The sequence below is a fragment of the Copidosoma floridanum genome, unplaced genomic scaffold, assembly GCF_036245765.1.
Source record: "Copidosoma floridanum isolate Cflo_tuat_1 unplaced genomic scaffold, Cflo_Japanese_pri ptg000021l, whole genome shotgun sequence".
NCBI classification, from domain to species: Eukaryota; Metazoa; Arthropoda; class Insecta; order Hymenoptera; family Encyrtidae; genus Copidosoma; species Copidosoma floridanum.
The window spans coordinates 8,690,631-8,716,147 of NW_028321898.1; the positions used below are offsets into that span (position 1 = coordinate 8,690,631).

Sequence of the window (25,517 nt, forward strand, 5' to 3'; positions counted from 1 at the left end):
TTACCGGTTGCCGACTCAGGACCATCACTTGGTTAAATTAGTTAAGCAACCTGGGAGATTTTCCGTCCCGAGTCTGAGCTCATCAACAAAAAATTTGATGAGAAGACGATCCCAGCATACAAAGTGCACACTTACTATTTTTTGACTGTGCAGCAGTGTGTAGTGATGCTGTTAGCTTCTTTTTGAAGAGTTCTGGTGGCAAACAAGAAGTGCTGGCTGTCCCAAACGGGCCCCTGGTTGGTGGCTGTGTCGTCCCCTTGAGCTTACTGACTCCAACTGCCTACCCGAGCTCTCTTTAGCGAGCTCCTCTCCAGCGAGGCCCCACTCCCGGACCGCTACCCAACGCCGCCGTTATGATGCGCGTTCCTTAACAACTCAATTCTGGCGCATTTTCCATGCTAAATTGTCCCCCAAGGCTCTCGTGCACATACACACATAAGGCACCCTTGTGTGTGTACTCTCAATATATATATATATATATGTATATATGTATGTATATATATACATATATATATAAAGTTGTGTGGAAAAAAGACTCTTTGCGTTTCTTAAGAAACAGAGGAAAAATTAGGTAAATTAAGGCATCTGCAATCCATGAGCAATTAAAAGTGTGAATAAAGAATTATACAAAGTTTAAGTAGAAAATTTACCATGTGAGTCTGACAGTATATGATCGCATGACTTTGATATTTTTCAAACATGCTCTAATACAACTGAAAGTGCGATTCCTTAGGCCAGGTTTAATTGACGTAGTGACAAAAAAACCGCTTAAAATACATTTATAAATAATTTAAATAATCGTACTTAAAAGGCTAGAGAAGTTGTTTGAATGCTGGAATATCTGTTATTTTTATATTTGCAAACATCTTACCTCCACCACACAATAAGTTTAATTTATGCTTGTTCTATTTTATCAGCTTTCGTCTAAATAACAATAAATTTAATTATAAATAAAAACTTTACAAACGAAGGTAGTTAATGAAGTGGAAAGTCTTAATAGTATATCAAATAAAATTACATTTAAATCCTTTAATACAGTACATACAGTACATTCAATTTAATTCACACAACTCCTTGTCAATGTTGATAATGTGCAGAGCACAGGAAGACCAGCTTATAATAAATAATTAATTTGGCAAAAGTGTTGCTAAAATTATAAAAATTGTTGTTATCCAATTTTTCATCTTAAAATTTACAGCGCTCATTTTTTTGATGAGATCAATTTTTGATACAAGGTAATGAAATAAAAAAAGGACAGCTTCGCCCTCCAGCGCATGATCCACGCTAACCCCGAAAAATTATTTAAAACCTTAAAATTCTATTACTTATTATCTACAAAAAGATGGACTTGTTAGTTATATAATTGAGTTTTAACAAATGTTACTCAGTGTTACTGAGATATACATTTTTGTATAAAAATTTTTTTTACTTAAAAATGTACATATCTGTTTAAGAGAACAAATTAAAATGTTTAAATATTAATAATTAATATTATTATTAAATGAAGATAAGTTTTTTACCAAACTATACAATTTTAAAGCTTACGGTTAAAGTTATAATGTACACAAAACATTTCGTAATGTGAGTATTTTTATTTTTTTAACGTAAGAATTTTAAAATACAGTGTCTTGACAAATAAGACATTTTTTATTCGTGTTTTTACTTGTTAAGAGGGTAATTTTTAAGAGGCATTGTAAATATATTAAGAACTTAATTTTTTCGAGAAAAAATAAATAATTAGATGGAATAAATTTTGACAGTAAAGTTATAAAATTGCTAACGATAAAAAAATTCTTGCCATTCAATGTTTGCTGGATTTTGCAAATTAATTTGTTTAAATTCCTTCTGAGGATTCTTACATCTTGGTACAAATACTTGTAGTTGACCATGAAAAAACAAAGGTCTTTTGTAAAAAATCTTTATTTATCAAAACTTTGATTTTGAAATTTATTTATTGTCATGGAAGAAGCTAGAGCTAATGGAAACTGATTTCTGTATGTAAATAACGGTAAAGAAAATTTATGGCCAGTGTTTAACGTGATTTATGAAATGAAAGCTTTAGAACAAAACTTTTTACTACTCATTATTTCTGCTTTTGAACTGTATTTAAATAATTTAGTGATACGTAGTCTTTTGACATCGCACAAAATATCGAATATACTCAAGCTTCTTATCAACATAACAATAGCAACTTCTTTTTAATTCAAAACATGGGGCGATAATTCTTTATGTACATTATTTTTAGTTTTTGTAGGAAAATGTATGTTCATGCTTTTATCAGTGCGATCACCATCTTTATATTTTGCATAATCTATGCTGTTATAAAATGCTTTCTACTTTTAATAAAATTTAATATTTTATTATTTAAAATATATCACAGTTTGTTATGAGTTATCAGAATTACTTTGTTTAGGCAGCTAATTATACCATCCCCTTTAATTTGTTAACAAACGTTATCTATTTATCTATCTTTGGGAAATTTCACAGAACATTATGGTTCTGTTTCCAATGTCAATTAGCAATAATGAAATTTGTTAATCAGTCCATCGAATATTATTTTCCAATTTTATAATTTTTAAGTGTTTCCATAATAATAAATGATTCACAGTAACATTAATTATAGAAGTTTCATATCCCTGCCTTATCACTGAAAGTATTCGTTTAAAATTGATTCCTAAAATGCATAGTTTTCCACCTAATGGAATTTTGCTATCACATTAGTCCTCTGAAATTTCATCGACTATGTCCGAAGTTTTTTAGGGATCATTGCAGTTTCGTCTTAAATAATTACATTTACTTTTTGTAATTTTTTTTTTTTAGTTTTGTACTAAAAAAGCCCCTCTAATGTTATTTAAATCTTATGGTAATCGAAGTGTTCTATGACTACTTATCGCTTTAGGTACTAAAATTGAAGCAATTTCCATTCAAGCTATAGATATAACCTTTTCCTTTTTTAACAAAAAGTTAAAAATCAACGATTTGTACAAAAATATTTTTCCGAAACCTTCTGGACCATTCATAAAGCATTATCTTGTATCACTATTCTTCAGATGTTATTATTTTATTGGGTTCTGGGAATTGATAATCTTTACATGATTTTTTTCAAATTTAATGATTTTATTTCTATGGAATCAATATTGGGCATTATTTTGCCCAACGACTTTTAAATCTTTGTTGAAAAAAAACTATAACATAATTCTCAATTAGTCTTACCTCAAATATCTTCAGATATTAAAAACCATACAAGAAATTTTCTCAGTTGATATGGCAGTTTAACGTTACAAGCTTTCTGAAGTATTCTATGTATTTAAAAGTCATGTTTAACTAAACCTAAAGCAATAAAAATTTCTTTAAACATAGTAAAGTGTATGTTATTAACTGTTTTCAAAATTTGAAAGATTGAACTCTACTCACCCGATTGAAAATGAGTTCTTAAGAACCTCTAAGAGTCCTTTGATGACACTACATTTAGCTACCTTTTTGTTAAATTACGTCTAATTCTTTTTCTTGTAAGTCAAGTTTTAGCGTAAAATTAAAACAGTAATATTCTGGTAAATTCAGAGATTTAATTTTTTTTATGAAACAATCTATTTTATTTAATTTTTACCAAGCTCTTAATACTGTTTCGTCATTTTTTACAGCTTTTAATATATTATTATCTTGATAGAATATTTTTTGTAATTTGTAATGTATACTAGTAAGTTAAATACAGAATAACTTAGTCCACACAGAGAAACTCTTGCAATCACCATACTACTTTTCTAAGGCTTAAATAGCGACTATCTACATACTTTGATATTTCCTAAAAAATTTATGTATCACCTCCTTTATCACTCGAATCTGTTTTCGTTAATTATCATCATGCTTTATCTTTTTTTTAAATATAATTTAAAAAATACCTCATACTATAGTTGTTTTAAATAAATAAAGAAACATGTCTTCTTTTTTGAATTTCATTCTAGACTATATTTAAGTTTGTAACTATGTATTAAAACACAAAAAAAATAATATAAGACTTTTTACTTTCGGTAGGCCTTTCCCACTGTATATCGCTTGATAGCGTAGTCCATGACTATTGATGTTATTGAAATACACCCGAGTTACCTTAGCCAACACGTTATGCCTTACATATATAATGTACTCGTGGACTATGGGAGTCCACACTTGACTTAAGCTTTAGAGGACAGGTGACAGACGTAAAAATATCGATTGATCCTCTTGATGGAGTATTCTTACAGTATCAGAGCGAGTAAAAGAGGCCTTTCGTTGAATTAGGTTACCAAATGAGCGTTCTTCTTGCAGACTGCATTGACAGAAAAACAGTAGGGTTGCACGATGGTCTTTCATGTTATGATTTCGTGTCTTAGGTCATAGCAATTCAACAGTACCAATCACTTTTTTCTGATAGGTGTGATTAAGATTTTGGGTCAGTTGTGATACAAGCTTAAATTAGTAATAAAAAAAATACCAAATACAAGTTTAAGTGGGACTTATACCTTTATATATTCCGTAAGTTTTTTCCTGAGAATTTTACTGTCAATTTTGTATAGAATGAAACAGTTTGTAGTTTAAAATTTTATAAGTGATATGAGGATTTGCCAATTAAAGGCCTAAAAATTTTTCCATTAAACATACCATACAAGTAGTGTATATAAGCATATACATAACGTAAAATTAATTATATACACATGCACTCAAAAACAAGGCTGACCACTTTTTACGTCAGCAAAATACGACGCCACTTAATACTCCTATGGAAGACGTTGTTGTACGATTATATCGTGTACGAGTCATAGAATGAATAAGCCAATGTGCACGTAACAGATGTGCACGCACACATACACACGCACAACCACTATCATCATCATACACACATACATATATGTTTGTCTTTTAAAGGTAAAGAAATAGAAAAATCTTTTCATAGTAGTTTGAATGTCGAAGCAATAGTAATATAAATTTAATAAATACTTCTTCTTAATTCATTTATTAATTTATTTCAAAACTTAACGGGCAAGAAACCTATACAATATACAACAAAATTTAGTAATAACACAAGGTAAAAATCTAGCATCCATGCTTACAAATACCGATAATGTCTACTACCACCCCACACACCGCATCAGGCACCTCTTAAAGGCAATAATATTACTTGCATTTCTAATTTAAGCAGGAAAAGAGTTTCATATTCTCCTTAGGCGGGTGTTTTTAAACTTATATATCGCTTTCTGTAAATATGGTCTCGAGATCTGGGAGCAATACGATAGGTGAAGCAATACTTGGATTTTATACAGATAAAATAGTGTGCACACATTAGTGAGTCCCTGCAGCTTCTTATAAAAAATTTCAAAGCTTTGTCCGCTACCGATAAGACAAAGCTAATTTGTTTGTCAAAAGTGGAAAAGTCTTTAAAGACGACACTTAAATCAGGAATTTTAGTAAGTCTTGTCAGCGATGAAAGACCAAGAGTATAGTCATGAAGTACAATCTTTCTAGGTCGAGAAAAAAAAATCACAGCACATTTCTTTACTTTGGCTCTAAGACCATTAGCCTTGATCCAATCAATAATCGCATCATGATTATGCTATATTATCTGACAGTTAGAATCTTTATATAGACATTTATACCGTTGGATGTGATGTCAATAGCGAAAAAAAGGATTTAAGATCCATACACGACATTCTTAATATCATTCACGTAAATAAGAAATAAAAGTGGCCCCAGTGTGACCCCTGGGTGACTCCTAATTTAACAGTTACACCAGCAGACACAGCCCCATTCCAAATAATAACCTGTTAATGCTTAGTAAGGTATGAGATAAACTATTTAGGCAAAGATTCCCCAAGACCAGCTGTATGTTATTTTAAAAAAAGTATTTTATGGTTTACAAAATTAAACGACTTTTTAAAATCAGAAGTAATTGAATTACCCTTGGCACTCACATTCAAAGCCTCTTTAATACTATCACAATACATCAGCAGATGAGGAACAGTAAAACGCCAATGCCTGAACCTATGCTGCTCATCAACCAATACACGACTTAGCATATAATTTACTCCAAAGAAAATAAGCTTATCAAACAACTTAGCCACAGTGCCAAGGATTCAAATAGGTCTTTAATTTTCAACACAAGCATTTCTACCCTTTTTTAAATACAGAAATAACCTGAAACGATCTCTAATACTGTTGAATGTTACCAGTTCTCAACGATTGATTCAAGAGAATAATAAGAGGCTCAGAAAACAGAGAATTTTAAATCTTTATAAAGGAGGCAGAACACAACTCTGGGCCTTTATTTATATAAATGTTCATACTAATCACTGCCTTTTAGAATTTATCCAGGGAAAATAATAGAGAGTCATGTTTTCTCGGCACCACAATGGCCTCAAGATCAGAGGAGTTAAGGCAATCATTATTATCACTAGAACCATAAACAAAGAAATTAGAAAACAAATTGGCCCTATCAACAGCAATTGAGGCAGCACGTTCTCCATAAGTGATGGTAATGGACACGTCTCAAACAGAGAGCATCTTGTTAACATATTTCCAAAATTTTTTAAGTATTTTCATACATTTGATTTTGAACTTTATGTACACACTATTTATAACATTTAAGCAACATCTTAATATACACACCCCGTAAATGCTTGAGCCCAATAAAGTCATCCAATAAACTAGACTGGAGCCAAGTCTTATGCCCTCTCTTTTTCTTGACTATTAGATTAATTAAGGCCAAAAAGTACCATGCAGGTTATGTGTTGGGCTTGTACAACTTTTTAGGAACAAAAAGGTTCATGACTTTTTGTAGTACATCATAAGACTTATCAATATTTGACTCAATACTATCTAATAATAAGGGCCAATTTATACCCTAAATAAATTCACAACTAGTGATATAATGAACATCCACCACACCAAAGTCAAAGTATACACTATAAGCAACATCAGACCAGCAACTAACACCAGAGACCTTGGAACACGCTGAAAGTAAAACTGGCACAAAGTAAATCCGTAAGCAGAAGATCAAGCAAGAATCTTTTGAGTGGGCCGATTGGGAATAGTTGACGAAGACCCAGCAATGACACTTAATGACTCATTTCTGGAGTATACTTTCAGTGTATACACTCCCAAATGAGATCATTACCATTCCTGCAGATTGGCATGGGGTTGAACAACTCATCCCAAGTTGTACTGGATAGCTTAAGATCTTCAAGCAGGACAATGTTTCAGCTCTGGTATTAACCCAATAAGGTCTTGACAGTATTCATACAGTGACGGTAGCAAGCCAATGGTGATCTAAGGCTTTACTAGTCTTCTCCAATAGTGCAAGAGAAATTTGGCACTTCTACACTGAGAAACAATTGCTCAACAATCTCATCAAAGACCAGCAGAGCATTGTCAAATTGCTGTTTCAGTGCTATGAGGACACCACCACCAAGGCTTGAAGAGCCATCTAAATACATGTCCATTTAGTATAAAACGTCATCAGAAAGACCCAGCTCAGCCCCTTTTCTACCCATAGGTATGTTTTCGTGACCACTATGACATCTGGCTCGGATACAAGTAGCCTAACATTATTACGGAATTTATAGAGCATAGTGCACAGGCTATTATCATTCTGATAACAGATTGTAAGAAAATCTAGTTCTCTTAAGGGCCTTGTTTAACCAAGGCTCGAGAACTTTTCTTTTTTTTTTTTTGACGACTATAATGCAAAGTGTAGGTACACCCTTCACTAGCCTCACCATATTCTTGCTGTTGGTACTAGTATTATTGAGCAGCTTAGCTTCTTGTTGCAGGAACTGAAAAAAACTCTTTTGGGTGGCTGTTAGATCCATCGCAGCTGATATACCAGTCAGCAAATCGCGCCACTCAGCTAGGACAGCATTAACATTAGTTCTGGTACTTGTACACACAATGATAGAAAAAATTTTACCATTTGCCTGCTTACCAACACTACGAATGTTATTTCCCAGCTTAGTTTCTAATTTGAATGATAAGAGAATTTTCTTAACCTTAACAATTATTATACTTCTATTGTTGTAAGAATGCTAAGCAACACCAAACAGCAGTATATTAAGCATTTTTTTCTATATTTTCTCGTTCTTAGCCATAGCATCCTGCAGCTAGGATTGACTCTGTGCAGAGGGACAGTTTATTAGCACAAGCATGTCATAAGGAAGCCGTTCCAAATTTTGCGACAGACCGCCAACTGTCACCTTAATGCCAGAATACTGGTCCGCGTCACGAATAATCTTGTGTACATCTTTTTTGATGACCTTTACCTCAGCCTGCAATTCTGCCATGATCAAGGCTGCCCCCGTTACTTTATCCACAGACTTTTCAGAGTTTCAACAGATCAAGCAGAATGAGATTTTCACCATAACTAGAAGTCCATTTGGGGCACCCATAAAACATTATGTGCTTTTTTTCAGCTTCAATACTTATATTGTAGAAGTTGATACATCCACACACTCAAAGATTGGAACAAGTTATTACAGGAATGACACACAATATTCAGGATACAAGCAGCAATGCCCTGGGCACACTGTTTACATCTTGACAGGGTATTCAACTTAACAACATCAGTCAACTTCACCTTAATTAAGAAAAGAGTTGGTTCTGGTAGTCTAAGTATTTCTATAATTTATTTCTAAATTTGATAGTTGAAGTACGTTTTTACAAAGCCTTATTGTTGTAAAGCCTTGTATAAAAAGTTATTTAGATTTTGTTTGTAAATTTTTGCCACAAATATTTTCCGCATACTATGCAGAAAAACCTTTGCCACACACTATGTGGAAAAATCGATTTTTCACACTAATATCACTGCGGAAAACACCTATTTTCCGTACTCTAATTGCGGAAAAACTTGTACGCAACTTGTGCGAGACGATTTCCCGCACTGGTGTGATAGACTCGCACTCGTGGCCGGTGACGGTAATTCGTGCTCAACTGGCACTCGTTCCCATCAACTTTGGCCACTCGTGCGAGTAAATCACGACTCGGGCAAGAAATCGTCTTTTCGGCACTTGTTACGTAAATAACTATTAGAATATTGAAAATCACATAAAAAATTTTTTAATAGCCCGTTAATGCGATTTACAGTTACTTAAAAGAAAAAAATGCTCTGAATCCTTAGAGGAAACTATGTTAAGTCAATCTATCATTTAATTTTTTCAAACTCTTTTTCGTTTCACTCTAGTTTTTGTTACTTAATTATGACAGTAGTATTGTGGAATATTAACATAGTGAACTTTCCTTGCAAAACTATTTTTGTTACGGCCATCAAAACTGTTTTTGAACTTTCCATGGCTCTTAATATATTACTTTTCTCGAATTTATTTTTTGCTTATTTGCAACATAAACAAGGAAGTTAAACACTGAATGACTTCGTCCACAAAGAGAAAATTCCTGCAACCACTATCCGGCTTTTATAGGACTGAAACAATGACAATCTACATACTCTGATATTTTGTTTAGTATTTATACGTCATTCTCATTATGGCTTACATCTGTTGTAATTTTACAAAATACTCTTTCTTTGTTTATAAATATAATTAAGAATATATTTTATAGTTCGAATGGATGCATAAAACTTAATAATAATAAGACAGTTGTATAAGAATAACAAAATTTTGTTTTAGGGACCATGAAATAGTCACCTGAAATTTGTTGTTACTTTATTTATATATAAATGGGTTGGTATCACATCTTCAATCATTTTTAATCTACTGTGAATGATCTTTTTTTTTAATATAATACATTTAGTTTACATTTTTATAAAGTTTTTTGTAGAAACATTTTAGTGTCTGGTAACAAAATTAGATGTCTGATAACTAATTTTTTTATGTTTAAAGTAAGTGGTATTTTTGCTCAAATATTGTTTTCAGTACCTGTAGTAGTAAATGATTTATTGTCGGTATGAAATATAACAATGATATAAGCATAGGGCAGTCCACTTTTGAGAAAGTGTAAGCGTGAGAAATTATTTTTTCGAAAATATTTTACTTGCTTACATCATCTTACATGGGCTTACGTTTTGTACAAAATAATCTAGGAATCATATTCAATACGCCATTAGGAGTTTTACTTTTAGGTAACTTTTTCAAAACTTGCTTTATTTCTTTCTATCGTGGGTTACATGTATCAGTAAATAATTAATAAATCTGGTTTTCCCAATTTCCACGTTGTTACCATTGTATCTTGATAGTATTTTTGCATATACCTCAGATCACTTGTCTATGTTAAAGCTTTAATAAGTATAAAATCACATTACTTGTTAGTTAAGACTAAAAATGAAGTAGGTACATTAAATCATGCTACTTTGATTTTGAAATAAAGTATTGGGGTACCAGCACATAATGTATGCAGGAGGCAAAGCCTCCATAGTATACATAAGAGCACATGTATCATGCATCTTTAACTCGTTTCTATTTATACACTTGTTATACTGATATGTAGGTAATACTAATAACGCGAATTGTGTCAAAGAAAAAAGAATCTATCTAATATTTATTCATCGTTAAATAAATTAAAGGGAATAATTTTGTACGGTTATCACTAAAAGTCTTAAGTTTTAAATAAACCAACACAATTTATCAAGAAGCAATTTTCTTTTATTGATTTTAGGTTGCATAACTTGCCAGGCTTTTTTTTAAGTTTGAGTGGGAAACCTTGAAATATTTTAAGAATAGAAGTGTTGTGTTGTTTTGGGATATTTAATATATTATTGTACTGAATAAAAAAGTTTTATTTTGTGTTTTAAATGATTATAGTATAACTAAAAGATTTTTTCGAGAGCCTTTAAATTACTCAAATGAATTATGGTTTAAATTGTTGTATAAGTTAACTATAAACCTTCTTTTCAATCGTCTTTAAATAAGCTCGTGGCATGTATAAATAACTTTTTTTCTACCTAACAGAAAAAGTATAAATTATCCAATAACCCAACAATATGTACATACATATGTAAATGTATATTATAAATACATGTTTCTGATTGATTATGTGTTTACTTAACTTTACATTAATATAAAACAATGCAAGAGTAATACTAATTGAAATTAAAATAATTTCCTCCTATTTATATTCATGTTAAACATAGTCCTCAATTTTATTTATGGAAAACACAATTCCGAAATATAATCATAGGATAGCTATGAAATAGTCAAAATAGTTAAAAAATGGTACATCAGTTTTTTGTTTGTTTAAATAATTAAGTTTTTATAATAATTATAAATGTCAGTTAATTAAAATACAATTACTCATATAAATTGTTAATTTCCAGTCTTTATTTTTACCTTATGATTTATTTAGAAATAAGTTTTTATTAATACATGAAGATGTTTTATCGATATATAACATTATTTGTAATTCTTTCATTGATCTTATAACTTTGCGATGCCAAATTCTGGTGTGAAAATTATTTACTTAAATCAAGAAAAAAGTCACTCCTTTATTAATTTTATTAGAGTACGTTAAAACTTTAATGCTTCTAATTATTATTTTCAATCATAATATAATAGCATTCAATTGGGTAAGAAATATTAGAGTTGCAATAACCTTAAACTTGTGTCTTATCACTTTTTTTAAAAGGTAACTTTTTAAAGAATGTTCGAACTTGTTCTTGATTAAACATACATTAATGTCAACAAATCTTTATTCATAAATACTTTTTTTAAAGATGTTGAATGACTCTAGAAAAATGTTGTAACCGAATCCAATTATCTGACCCTGTAAAATTTTTTTTTCAATTGAATTTATTTAATTGTGATATTCGGGCGGAGATAAATGCGGAAAATTTTTGTAATACGTGCCTAAAACGAAGAAACTTATTATAAATTTTTTTTTTTTTTTTTACTAAAAAGCAAAAAGAAAATAGCTGCTGGAAACCAATATTGCTTTTTGTCGTAAAATATCTGAAACAATGTTACTTACGCTCCAAGAACAGTGTAATATTCAAGAGTAAAATGGTAATAACAGATTCTTGGAGAATCGCTTTCTCGACACGCTCGTGCACATTCGTCTGGTGCTGATAAAGATGGATTTTTCCGTAATTCAGCTGTAGCCCGTTCACTGTAATCCAAAGGCCGCGTTCTTGGAGGTCTTACGGTTACTCCCCTACTACCTAAATTATCGATTCCTCCAAAGCCACTTTGAAAAATGTTTGCATCAGGATGTGTTTGTACTAGTCCATGAGCTGAAGAAAAGTATGCAGATGCTTCATCAGGTGAATATATATTTTCTGTTCTTATTGTAGGGCTCCAGAATGACGATGCTGTTGGCTGATCAATTCCTTTCGAAGATTCTAAAATTTTTCAAGCATTTTAATGTCATAGTAAACAGTTAACCAAGGTATATTTATATACAATAAAAAAATTTTTCTAAAACAAGCCATAATCTCCTGCTTGAATTCCCTCCTTTGAAATAAATTGATACAATCTTGTAAATAAAAGGTTGGATTTATCTCTCTTGTATTGTAATAATAATATTTATGTAGTCGCCACGGAAAGGCCTTTGCAACATCCTTAATGTGCTTTCATGATTATCCATAACAATATATTACTCGCTTAGAAATGACAGATAAAAAATCCCTTAGATCTCAGACAACTGATGCCTAAAGCACAGCTGAAGGCGATAAGTCTGCAATCTGAGAGATTTTTTTGTGTTCTTCTGTAGGTTGTCTACGATTTTTCAGTAATCCTATGCCAGAAAAATAAACTTGCGTTCTGCTAAGAGGGAAAAAAAGTTCTTTCTTTTGACGCTTTATGGTGTTAGCTTTTTAGAACCATTTGCAATCTGTTTGGACCTTTAGAAGAACTTTTAATCTCTCGTGACTTTCAAGTATTTTGAAAAATTCAAGCTTTCACGAAAAATTAAACTTTGAATGTAGGAAACTTTAATCCTTTTTTAACTGTTAAAAAATAATTTGTTTATTATGTTTCTACCATGATTTCGCTATCACAAGTTTAATAAATACATTATGTATTCAGTCTATGTTTCAATAAATAATCACTTCATACATTCATAGTTACCATTGAATGTTACAGTACAGAAATTACTTCTACTAAGTAGTAAATGGTTAAAACACTTTCTGAAGCCATACGTTTTAAAAAATAAAAAAAATAACCAAAAAACTATGTACACACTTAGTGAGTTAAAAGGTAATAGCAAAACCTTTTAAAATTTATGATTTTTTAAAACGATTATTAAAAAAATCACAAGTCGTTTTTTTTAAGGAGCTAATAACAAAGACAGAATACATTGGTTGGGAACTAAAAAAATAATGTCCCGTGATTGCTTAAGCAACAAATGGAACTTTTTCTACATAAAAATCTTTAATTAGTTTATTATATTTGCTCGAAAATATATAAGGAACACCTTGTTTTGTGACCAGATACTCTATTACACGTCGTATTTTACCTATAGCCTCTCGAGCAATAGTCACACCTCCCTGATAGACTAGAATCCAATATTCGAAGAAACTGATGACTTGATGCAGTATTAAACTTATTTCGAACGATAGTTTGTCTTAGAAAACTTAGTTCTTACTTAATGCCGTACTTTTTATCTGCTGCACTTAACTACAGTGAAAAATAGAGCATATGAAATTTCGATGTGCATTAAGACAAAAATAAGTGTGTACAAGATTCCTTCCTTATCGTAGAAAAATCAGTGTCCTAAACAAATAACTTAATGCCGTTAAATAGTTATTGTGCAGTAAATCATGAAAAACTTCTGATTTTCGTCAATTTTACCCTTCTAAAATAGTCATGTGATACTGTACGATATTCATTGTATGTGATAGAAAAATAAAAATAATAAATAAACAGCTTGTTGCCGCACAAAAATCTTTGTGCAAAAAATCGTAGAAAATTCATGATTTCGTTGATTTTATCTTTGTAAAAAAGTTGCTTTATACATCTTAACATACAAATATCTTGTAGGTATGAGAAATTTTTCTTACAAAAAATTAAATGTGGTACAGGTATTGTTGGACAAGAAGCAATAAAGTTATTGATTTTTTAGAAATCTATTACCTGTTAGGGGGCTCTTTTATGAAAGTCCCTAAAAAGAGGTATCCTATTTCTAGTAGAAGAAAATTTGCTGAATCAAATGTTGACCTTATTTATACCCCGTATGGATGAGAATGTTGAGGTATTTAAGCTCAAAGTCGTAACTATTAGCATATACTCTTGTAGGGCTGCGTGAAAAACTAGTTGTTTCACGTTTATAATAAGCTAAAATAAACTGTCATAGGAGAATAAGTATGTACCTTTTTGTAGAGGAAGTCTTTGTCTTTAATGTACTACATTAAAAATTTAAGGTAATTAGATAATTTAGCGATAAATTGGTAACAGAAATAAATAAATAGTCGTGTCTACAAGCTTATGAGGTAACGTGAATAACAGACATACTGACTCACTTTGTCGCACGAGATTTGAAAAAGTTTAAATTCGTACGGATTCAAGTTTGTATGAGTTATTATTTGTCATAAAGGAGTATGTAATAAGAAAAATACTCTTATCTTATTCTTAAGTCTTGTAGGATTTTCATAACATACAGGTACGGAAAACTATTTATACTAGGTACAGCAGAAAGGTGATATATAAACAAGACATAAACATAGTTACTGCTATACCGAGTGACGAACTGCTGTACCTGACTGCACTGAACTAATCAAAACAAAAATTCTTCTTTCGTAAAAAGTAAAGCTTAGTTTCCAAAATAAAAACGTTCTTTCCACTTCATATTTCATTAAAAACAGCAAAACAATTTGTAGACATATATGTTTGTTGAAAAACAAAGCTTAATTTTTTAAGTGAAAATGTCTTTAGGCGCGTTGGACGGTGTGGGATAGGAAAAAAACTCTTGGTTTTGTGTCAGATCGTTCTCATTTGAAAGCAAAGCGATTCCTGCAGAGAGTCGCGTGTGAGCGCGAGAGAACAAAGTGGTGGCAAAGGGGTGGGAGAAGAGTGGGAGCCAACTCCGTATTGGTTGGTGGTAGAGAAGGAGATAGTAGCTTGGTGGCGCGTCGGGGTATGGCCGTATGCATACCCATACAACCATATCCCGCCATACTTCACTGCGCCAACAAAAGCTTAGTACTCTTTTCTTATCAAACGGCAGCTGCTACGCAGTGCATACAGTGTAAATTTGAATTTCAAATCAGACTGCATATGTGTGGATCAATGGTATACGTACAGTACGTAACTACCGAGTCAGATACTGAGGTAACTTTTAACTAGTGTAACTATGTACTATATGGGTACATAGCTTTTTGCCACTTGTCAATATGTATTTTATAAACTATATACAGTGCATGTAACAGTACGACTGTATAAGTGTATAGTATATATCCAATAGTACCAATTACGCATGCAAATTCGACTACGTAGTTGAACACGTTCGCGGCGATTTGTGGTGTATATACGAAACTAGTAAGTCACTAGTAGTGACCAAGCTTTTATAAGATGTATTACTATATACATACGCACCCACATATATTTTTGCAATTAACTGTCGTCACGTCGTCACTCTTCGTTATCAGACCTTGTGGACACATGTTTAATGTAAACAGGCCCTAGTTATTTTGTCGCGTCGACCATTGTCCACGTACATATTATTTCTTGTCTGTGTAACACTGAAAAATGTGATGACATGACCACGGTTAATACTTTTTATTTAAATTATGCTTTTTAATATCTTACTTTATACTAAAATTACTCTAACTTATAAAGGTTCAATTTATTATTTAATTGCAAGTTAAATAACTTCACTCTCTTCCTTAAACAAATTGATTAGTAGTGATTAAAAATTATTCCACGAATTATTTAACAGCCTTCTCAGAAAACTTAACTATATAAAAAAAAATTAATTGAAATAAAACTTTCTTTTATGTAACAATTTAGGGTTCCTGCTGGAAAATCAATTCATTTATTTACAAATTGTATGTCAAGGACTCTAAACACATTTATTGAAAAACGATAAGCCTACGTCATACGTAAATTTTTCAAGTTCTTTAATACATTTTTTTTCCCTTTTCAGTACCTGTTGTAGTAAAACTAAAAAAAAATATTTTTATGACAAATCGTGTAATTTTCAGAATTTAAAAATATGTACAACTAGTGGCCCCCCGTCCCGGCTTTGCCCGAGACTTACTAAATGAAACACCATCATGTGTTAACATGCAATGTGAAACGCTTTCAGTCAGAAATTGTACATCTATTCCTGACACTTCTCAGAACAAAAATCTTCTCAACAAAAACACATTTATGTGGAATCCGTAAAGTTTATTTGGTTAAATAATAAGCTAAAAAAAAAAAAAAAAAAAAAAAAATGCTGAAAAGTACTGTGCATTTCCGATGCCATAAAATAATGTCTTGTATTTTTTTGCAAAATAATTTAAACTCAGGTTGCCCTTAAAAAAATCAATGAGACTTATGGTTAAGTAGGAAACGTAAGTACTTATAATGGACCTGACAAGGACCATTGGTGAAACTTACAGCTTTTTTATTATTATTATTTTTGAGGATGAAGATCTGGCAGCAGGTATATAGCTTGACTCTTACCTTCGAAGTCTCTGTGTACGGAGACCGTGATGGAGGAAGGTACACCACTGACCAAAGACTATCTCGTTTTTAGGTCGTTCCCCGGATAACTAACCGCTCATCGTTAGTCGGAAAAGGGGGCTTGGAGAATACCTTCTCTGTGGGTATGCCGTTTGGACGACTACTGAGAAGATAGCCGTTGTGGCTGCCCGTGCTCCCCAGGGCTGTCTCCCCTGGCTTGCATTTGTAGTATAAAATTCTTCAACGGCATCAGGCTGAATGGTGGAACGGCCACATAATTCTGAAGTGTTTGAGCAGATTGCGCTCTGGCTAGATACGTCTCCTGGTATTTCACCGGTGACGGTATCAGTGAAAATGCGTTTTTATTAGTGTTGTCGGTAACCGGGATATCCAGCTGCATGACTAACAACGACCTTCTCAATACAGCTTGATGTACTGCTGGTAGTCGACTGCAAAAGTTTCTAGGGCGCTCCGGCATATTATAACCATACTTATTTAATTTTGTTGCGGGTAGCTTCGATTTTATGTCGACGTTACCTAGCGGATCCTAGGGAACTAACTTAAAAAGCTGGCGTATTTTTGCAAAACTTTGAGCTTGTTTATTGCTATTGTTATAAACTTTTTAAGATAAAAACTATACTAAAACCATCTAGGAAGTGTCAAGAATTAATATACAAAATTTCAGCAAAATCGGCTGAGTAGTTTTCGTGATTAGCAATTACAACGGTTTTAGCAATTTTGCTTTTTATACTAGTAAGATGAAGAGACATGCATGTTATCATATGTATTATCACGACCTACATAATTATCTAAATGCCATAGTTTCAGATTACTTATTTAGAAAACGGTTAATAATTTCGATAGCAACTTATTTATTTCATTTTTTAAGTAAAAATATCGTTTATAGTTTTAAATTTCACTTTTATTGGCAGTCCCGTGATTGCCTACTGGTTTTGTTTGTATTTGACCTGGGCAGTAGTTGCAGTTAAAAGGCTGGCTTAAATAACCTACTCCACGCTTGGCTAGATGTTGCATGTTTGTACAAAGTTGCGATATCTCTTTCTACTGTAAACGTTTGAGTGTCATTTGAGATTGTAAAAAATCTGTTTATTAATTTTTGTTTAAAAACTTACAGCGAATAAGTTGTTTTGCTTGATCTTTGGAATGCCTATGCAAAGACATGCAGGACTCAGTATGTTGACCAAGATTTTGTTTCATGATACGTAATGCGTTGTATTCACATGCTTGTACAGTAATATGCACAATGATTAAGTAAATAGAGACAAGTATATAGCTGTAACTAGTGTACCCTACAACGGATATAGTTATTAGTTAGTATTATCCTTGTCATATTGGCATAAAGTCATAGTTTGCTATTAAAAGTTAACAAGCGCAAATTACAGTGACTAAACTATTTTAAATGTGTGTAGATAATAAGAGTAGTAAGTCATAAAACTCGTAAGTTATACGTACACTTGTGGCTTGATTGAAATAATCTACATTTTTTGTGAGGAAAGTATTTTCGGTTTGCCAATGCTACGGTTGACAAAAAGTGATGTTATTCATTTACCGAAGAATCGCAAAAAGAATTTTCTTTCTTCCAAAACAATACATCTGCACTTTTAGACTTACGATGTAAACATTGCAATAAAACATTATATGTTACTAATGGGGAAAAGTATAACGTACAGAGGTATTTAAGATTCATCAAGGACAGAAAAGCATTGACCGCTGCAAGTTCTTTGCCATCAATGAGTACTGTGGCCGAAAGTCATCAATGTGAAAACATACATTTTTAACGAACCTGTAAAAATTATGAAAGTAGATATCATAAGGATAACAGAAGTCTTATACTTACTTGTAGATATAAAAAATAAATACATGAACTAATTAGAAGATAATTATGTTTTACTAATAATGAAAAGAAAGCTATCAATACTTGAATGGCATGGCCACATAACCAAAAATTATTTTATGGGCCAAGTCCATAACTTTTATTATGATCGCATTCAGTACTTAGAAAAGCATTATTATTGATATGAAAAATTTAAAACATGTATCTGAATTCAATTAAAACAAAAACCAAAATGGAATCATGTAGAGCAGACTTATTAACAGAAAGTAGTGTAAATGATTGAAATCGCAATAACTGTAAATAAAGGTGGTTAGTTAAATGAAATAAGTTACGTTTCAGACTAAGTGACCGATAACGTTTTAAAGAAATGGGAGAAGGGCAAGAGCAGTACGTGACAACGGTGGATGGAGATGTATTAAAATTTAAAAAACCTGAACTCACGTTCAAAAGTAATTTAGAATTAGTCCAGCACCTTCTTTGTTCTTCAAGAACAAATACATGATCAGAATGAGTATTTTTGTGGATAAATGTTTTGTAGACATTCAAAAAATTATTACTTAAAGTTAAAACGTCACGTGTAATGTTTTATATATAATTTTATATCGGTAGTTGTAAAAGCTTTAATGACATTTTTTATCACAAACATGAGCCTCTTAACACAGTTTACTCTGGTAAAAATAGTGTAAGTAAGTTTTTCGATTTTTTAAATTGTCTTGTTATTTATGGCCCTTTATATAAGTATTAGTTAATAAATTTTTAATTTAATAAATGTTAATGCCTTTAAGTTCTTCTTTTACGTTACAATAATAAGATTAAGAACAATAAGTAGCAGAACAAGTTTTGCACTTGGTATGGTTACGATTATAAATTATTTCTTGATCTTCTTATCGTGTTAAAGCTGCTTATACATTTTTTTTTTACTTTACATTATTCATTCGGGATTACATTCTTTTTTTAAATCTGTTTATATTTAGTAACATAGTTTTTTGACATAAGTAACGTAAACGCATACTATTTTCTGCAATAAAATGTAATTTCTTAAGGTTCTAAGCTATAAAACTTAAAACTTATGTTCTTAAAATCGTTGAAGCTTTCTCAATTTAATTTTGAATCATAAATATAATAATTTTTTTTCAGATTCTCCACATTGCATTCCATTGAAAAATCACTGTGTAACACGAATTTAACAAACTACATTGAGTCTTACTAAAAAAATTTTATCCTAAAAACTAAGTTAAACACTAATGCTTGAATTATTACTTGCATTACGAAGAATATTCTCTTCTGATAAAAAGTTGAGCACGATTTTAAATTTTTTTTGTATAAACGGAGAACGCTGCAGAACAAGTCAAAAGAAATTCAGTAGAGGTAGTAAAATATGTAACAAGTACATAAAAGTTGCTCATACTTATGACAAAAAGTTACAGTTACTGTTCGATAGTGGTAAAAATTACGTAAGGTACGCTGCCGTAAGCTGAAACAGCAATAAATACTATAGATGGTGAATATGTATTCAATCTTCGTATTACAGTCATATTATGGCTATGTGATATCATTTCTGATTCTTTATTACTGGTATCCACACAAAATGAAAGTTTTTGCACCTGGAGGTGCATGTCGCTAGGGCAAGCACTAGGCCCAAGGGACCTGCGAAGCTCGGCCCAAGGGACTCCTTACGTTTGCCCTGGTGAGATTCACCTCCAGCTAGCAACCCTATTTTTTTTACAGAGGGCCCGGTTGCACTCAACGTTGAAATGTAAGAAAAAACGCTAAAAGTAGGAAAAGTACACTTCACTACGCTTAAAACTGTCGTTATACTTTTACCTGTTGAAGCTAGTTATTGACTAATATACACAGGAACAGAATACAATTAGATTAATTATCTATATTACTTGCACTATTATTTGCTTTGTGCAGCAATCTAAAACAACGCTTTTTGCACGGGAAAAGATTTTGACACTAGCTAACGAAAATACATAGCCCCTTATGGGTAATGATCCAGGGTAAAAAATCCAGTTATGAGACACTGCTCGTATTAATGACACACCACCACAAATCTTTAATTGTAAAAGCATTTGTCAACACATAATTCCATGGTAGAAATTTTATTATTAATAATAAGTTTGGTAAAAATAATTGTAAAAAGTAAATTTAACTTGCCAAGATTTTTATTAAAAAAATTTCAAATAAAAAGTAAAAGTGCACCACGTCTCTCCCATCAGTAGCTTCTAAACTGAGGAAAGTGGTGTTAGAAAAAGTGTTACAACTACAATAAAAATTACTCTATGTCATAGGAAAGTTAAATCATACTGGCCATGTTATAAAAATGACCATGCTACGTAGTAAAACCTGATTAGATACTCACGTATTGTTAAAATACCTTAAAATAAAACTTTTACAAATCAGAAAATATGTTTCTCAGAATATTTACACTAATATAACCTGAAATTTGAGACTTAACACGCGTGTATACCTATAGACAATGAACAAATAAATTACTTTTGAACATAGTAATTTTTAATATACCAATTAGCAATGCAGTGATATGAAAAGTTTTTCTATGTCAAATAGAAAATTTTACTGTAGAATGTGAGACATTCTAAAACAAGTACAATAGATTCAACTATGTTGTATTACAAAAGTTATACCATCACAATTTTTACTATGTTAGAGGTAGTAAATTTTATCATGTCGAATAATAATTTCTAGAGGGCTGCTACATAATAGTATTTATTTTAAATATGACAAAAATTATTTTAAACGTAATAATTTGCGTTAACAGGTAAGTGTGTCTTAGCTTTCCTAAAAAATATAGTAATTTTTAATATATTTGTAATACTTTTTAAGATTTCTTTTCTTAGTCCATTCATACCATGCCATAGGCTTAGATGCTTAAAATAAATTATAGTCTCAAACATTCAAAAGCATTCCCAGGTAAATTAAAAACAAGTTATTTGTCGTCCCTTACCAATCACTAGTGAAAGTTTTTTTTTATCAAGTGAGAAACATTTAAGTAACTTTATTAATGTATAAAAATACGTCAAATTAAGACGTGAATTTTAAAGTAGGGTATTGTTAAATATATTAACTTAGAGGTAGTGGATCAAAAAATGTTATACTCGATAAAAGACGAAAAAGTTTTAATTACCAAAAATAAAATAGATTAAATTGGAGTACAAAATACTCTTTCTCCTTACACCAAGAGATCCGATGAGAGTATGCGTGCGCGGCAACGGTCATGTTTTTTCAGTCCATCACTATACAAAGTACAATACATATACATATCATCCTGTACTCTTAGAAATTATGCCGCACGATAGATTTTGCTATTACATGACTAATATAAGTTTACTTATATTCTAAGACGCCTCCTTAAATTTTTATAACAATCTCCATTTCAATATCTTAACCAACTTTACGTTCAACATATTTCTAAATCTTTCGAACTTATTTTTAATTAAGGTTTTGGTAAATATATCTGCTATATTTTCTTGTAAACTAACTTTTACAATATGAATTTCGTGTTTTGAATAACTTTCGTTTTTAAAGTGATAATCTCAGACGGCATCCACAAATCATAAATAATTCTTTATGAATTCACCAACAAACTTGTTTTTGTATTCGCCAAGTGTTCCTAAAGTATTCTTAGAGTACTCCTATAATATTAAACTTATGTCCCCTCTTTTGAATTCTTTACAAGTTTGCCAAGAGTTCTTTTTTTTTTAAATCTTAATCCATAAAAAGTTCTTAAAGTATTCGTTTGATCCCATGGTACTTAAAAATTAAACTTAAATAAAAATTTATTTCGTTAACAAGTTGGTTTTCTTTTGTACACACTTACTCACTCCGGCTTTGGATATACATTAATATCCGAAAAAAAGTCTGCAGACAAGTGGAATCAAACCCAGGTAACTAGAGCCCGCATGTGACAAAAACACGTTTCACCACTCGGCTATCGAGGATCTGGAAATTCCATAACATTAAACACCTACATTAACTATTTACAAAAACTATGATTCTTTATTATTTTAATTTCCTCTTATGATTAAAAAATTGAGTGAAAAATCTCTCTGCTCTTCTCGCTTATGGACAACGCTATTTTCAGACGCGTAATAAAAATTGTTTTTAACACAAATAAATAACAAATTGAGATTTCAAAATAAATCGCATAATCATAGTGAGCTTCCATATTAAGGACAAACTTCGGAGCCTTACCATAAACATGATTAACTTTAGACCTTAAGACTCCCAGTGCTTTCGTAGCGCAGGTGGCTTGCACGCGTGTCTATCGTTTCATTTTTGCATTCTCGGGTTCGAATCTCAGTATGGAAGATGACTTTTTTTTTTGTTTCAGTGGTCTTACTGGTTATTCTGTATTTTTTACTCGGCGAACTCTTTTATTATTTATATTTATGCAGACATTTTAATTTAAATTAAACATTAAATACTTTAAATAATTTTATTTTCATTGTCCAATAAGCTCCAGATTGTATTTTTGTATCTTATACATATTTCTTCATTCAACTTTTATTCGATTCATATAAATAAGTTTTTTGCTATTTTGAGAAAGAAACAATGAATAGGATTTCGTATAAAGATTTTTCTTATAACTTAATAATAATTTTTCAGATTTATTTTTATTTTTAGTGACAGCTTATTTCGTGTCGTTTTATTTGTTAAAAAGTAAAGCAGTGTTAAAAAATAATAAAAAATTCATGCGCAAACGAAAAAAGTCTCAAAATAATATCTTATTGAAGTTTAATTTTTTTTTTGTAGCAACAGGCGAAAATCAATTAAGTAGTGCACCATAATAAACTTTTACTACCTTCTTAAATATTTAATTTTTACTTACGTATCTACCTAATTAATAGTAATAGAAGACTTCAAGTAAAAAAATTAACAAATAATTAATAAGGCCTTCAAAGTGATTTAAAAAAAATCAGATCACATGAACAAAGAGTCGAGTCCTAGAATGCTAAAACGAAGCCAGGAACTTGCACGCGAGCCATCTGCGTTAAGGGGAAGCTGTGTAAGCTACAGTCAAAAGTCACTTATATTTATAACAAAGCTCCACCTAAACATCGCTGGTTCTCGCTGGAATTATTATTTTTATTTTTCAATCTCAACTTTAATCCCTACTTATTGCCTGGTCTCTTGCCTAAAAGACGCTTGAGTAGCTTTACAGCAAGTGGCTTAACTTTTAGAATTTTTAAATATGGTGTAGTAATTTGAACAGTAAATAAGTAGGGAACACCGCGCAAGACACCCACACACGCTTTTGCCTTCAAGAAGTTAATAAATAATTGACCAATGAATTAAGTTCTTTTTGTGATGCATCTCCTTACCAGCTTCTCAATCTCGCGTACCACAGCATTGGAAAATTATTTATTTTGATGTATTTGACACAAAGAGTTGACAACGTACATCAATTTGAATAAAATTTATACTAAGAAATTGAAAAATAATAATCCAACACATTAAAAAAAAAAAAAAAAAAAAAAATTGATGGTGACAATAAGCATCGAACCCAGCATTGCAAAATAATCTCCCCATAGGTATAAGCCTTAAACGTCTGAGCTATCGAGACAATGTGTCATGATAGTTTGGGAGTCAAATATGTTCATCGACAACCTCCGGAGCTTGGCTTGCAGCTAATGATGAGTAAAATTATTAAATCTTTCTACTCATCTGTGATCGTAAAGTACGTAATTTCATATAATCTTATTTAATTCTTGTAAGGGTGGAAAAAAATTTAAGGTGTGTACTGTAGGAAGGTTGCAGTTACGGTGATGTAATTTCACAGAGTTTACTTGTGACGATGAAAATTATTATTTAAAGTTTTTGCACGTGTAATCGAAATAATTATTAATACGAACACATACCAAGTTGAGATTGAAAAATAAATATAATAATTTCAGCGAGCCCCAGCGATGTTTAGGACAATCTTTGGAGCTTTGTAATAAATATGAGTGAATTTTGAATGTGGCTTACACAGCTTCCCCTTAACGCAGATGGCTCGCATGCAAGTTCCTGGTTTCGTTTCAGCATTCTTGGACTCGACTCTTCGTCCATGTGATCTGATTTTTTTTAAATCACTTTAAAGGCCTTATTGATTATTTATTAACTTTTTTTACTTGAAGTCTTCTATTACTATTGATTAGGTAGACACGTAAGTAAAAATTAAATATTTAAGAAGGTAGTAAAAGTTTATTATGGTGCACTACTTAATTGATTTTCGCCTGTTGCTACAAAAAATAAATTTAAGTTTAATTAGATATTATTTTGAGACTTTTTTCGTTTGTGCATGAATTTTTTATTGTTTTTTAACACTGCTTTACTTTTTAACAACTAAAACGACACGAAATAAGCTGTCGCTAAAAATAAAAATAAATCTGAAGAATTATCATTAAGTTATAAGAAAAATCTTTATACGAAATCCTATTCATTGTTTCTTTCTCAAAATAGCAAAAAACTCATTTATATGAATCGAATAAAAGTTGAATGAAGAAATATGTATAAGATACAAAAATACAATCTGGAGCTTATTGGACAATGAAAATAAAATTATTTAAAGTATTTAATGTTTAATTTAAATTTAAATGTCTGCATAAATATAAATAATAAAAGAGTTCGCCGAGTAAAAAATACAGAATAACCAGTAAGACCACTGAAACAAAAAAAAAGTCATCTTCCATACTGAGATTCGAACCCGAGAATGCAAAAATGAGACGATAGACACGCGTGCAAGCCACCTGCGCTACGAAAGCACTGGGAGTCTTAAGGTCTAAAGTTAATCATGTTTATGGTGAAGCTCCGAAGTTTGTCCTCAATATGGAAGCTCACTATGATTATGCGATTTATTTTGCAATTTTAATTTGTTATTTATTTGTGTTAAAAATAATTTTTATTACACGTTTGAAAATAGCGTTGTCCATAAGCGAGAAGAGCAGAGAGATTTTTCACTTAATTTTTTAATCATAAGAGAAAACTAAAGTAACGAAGAATCATAGTTTTTGTAAATAGTTTATGTAGGTGTTTAATGTTATGGAATTTCCGAATCCTCGATAGCCGAGTGGTGAAGCGTGTTTTTG

The 25,517-nt window shown here is 31.3% G+C and overlaps 1 protein-coding gene across 1 annotated transcript in view; it reads right to left on the bottom strand.

Moving 5' to 3' along the window:
* Positions 1-12,525, bottom strand: part of LOC106641906 (multicopper oxidase 3) — a 545,989-nt gene extending 533,464 nt beyond the window's left edge. Inside the window, exons 1-2 of the mRNA XM_089594463.1 lie at positions 12,507-12,525; positions 11,938-12,307 (exon numbers count right to left, since the gene is read on the bottom strand). Of these exons, the coding sequence (XP_089450589.1) occupies positions 11,938-12,307; positions 12,507-12,525 (389 nt within the window). The remainder of the gene's footprint in view (positions 1-11,937; positions 12,308-12,506) is intronic.
* Between the last annotated feature and the right edge of the window lie 12,992 nt (positions 12,526-25,517).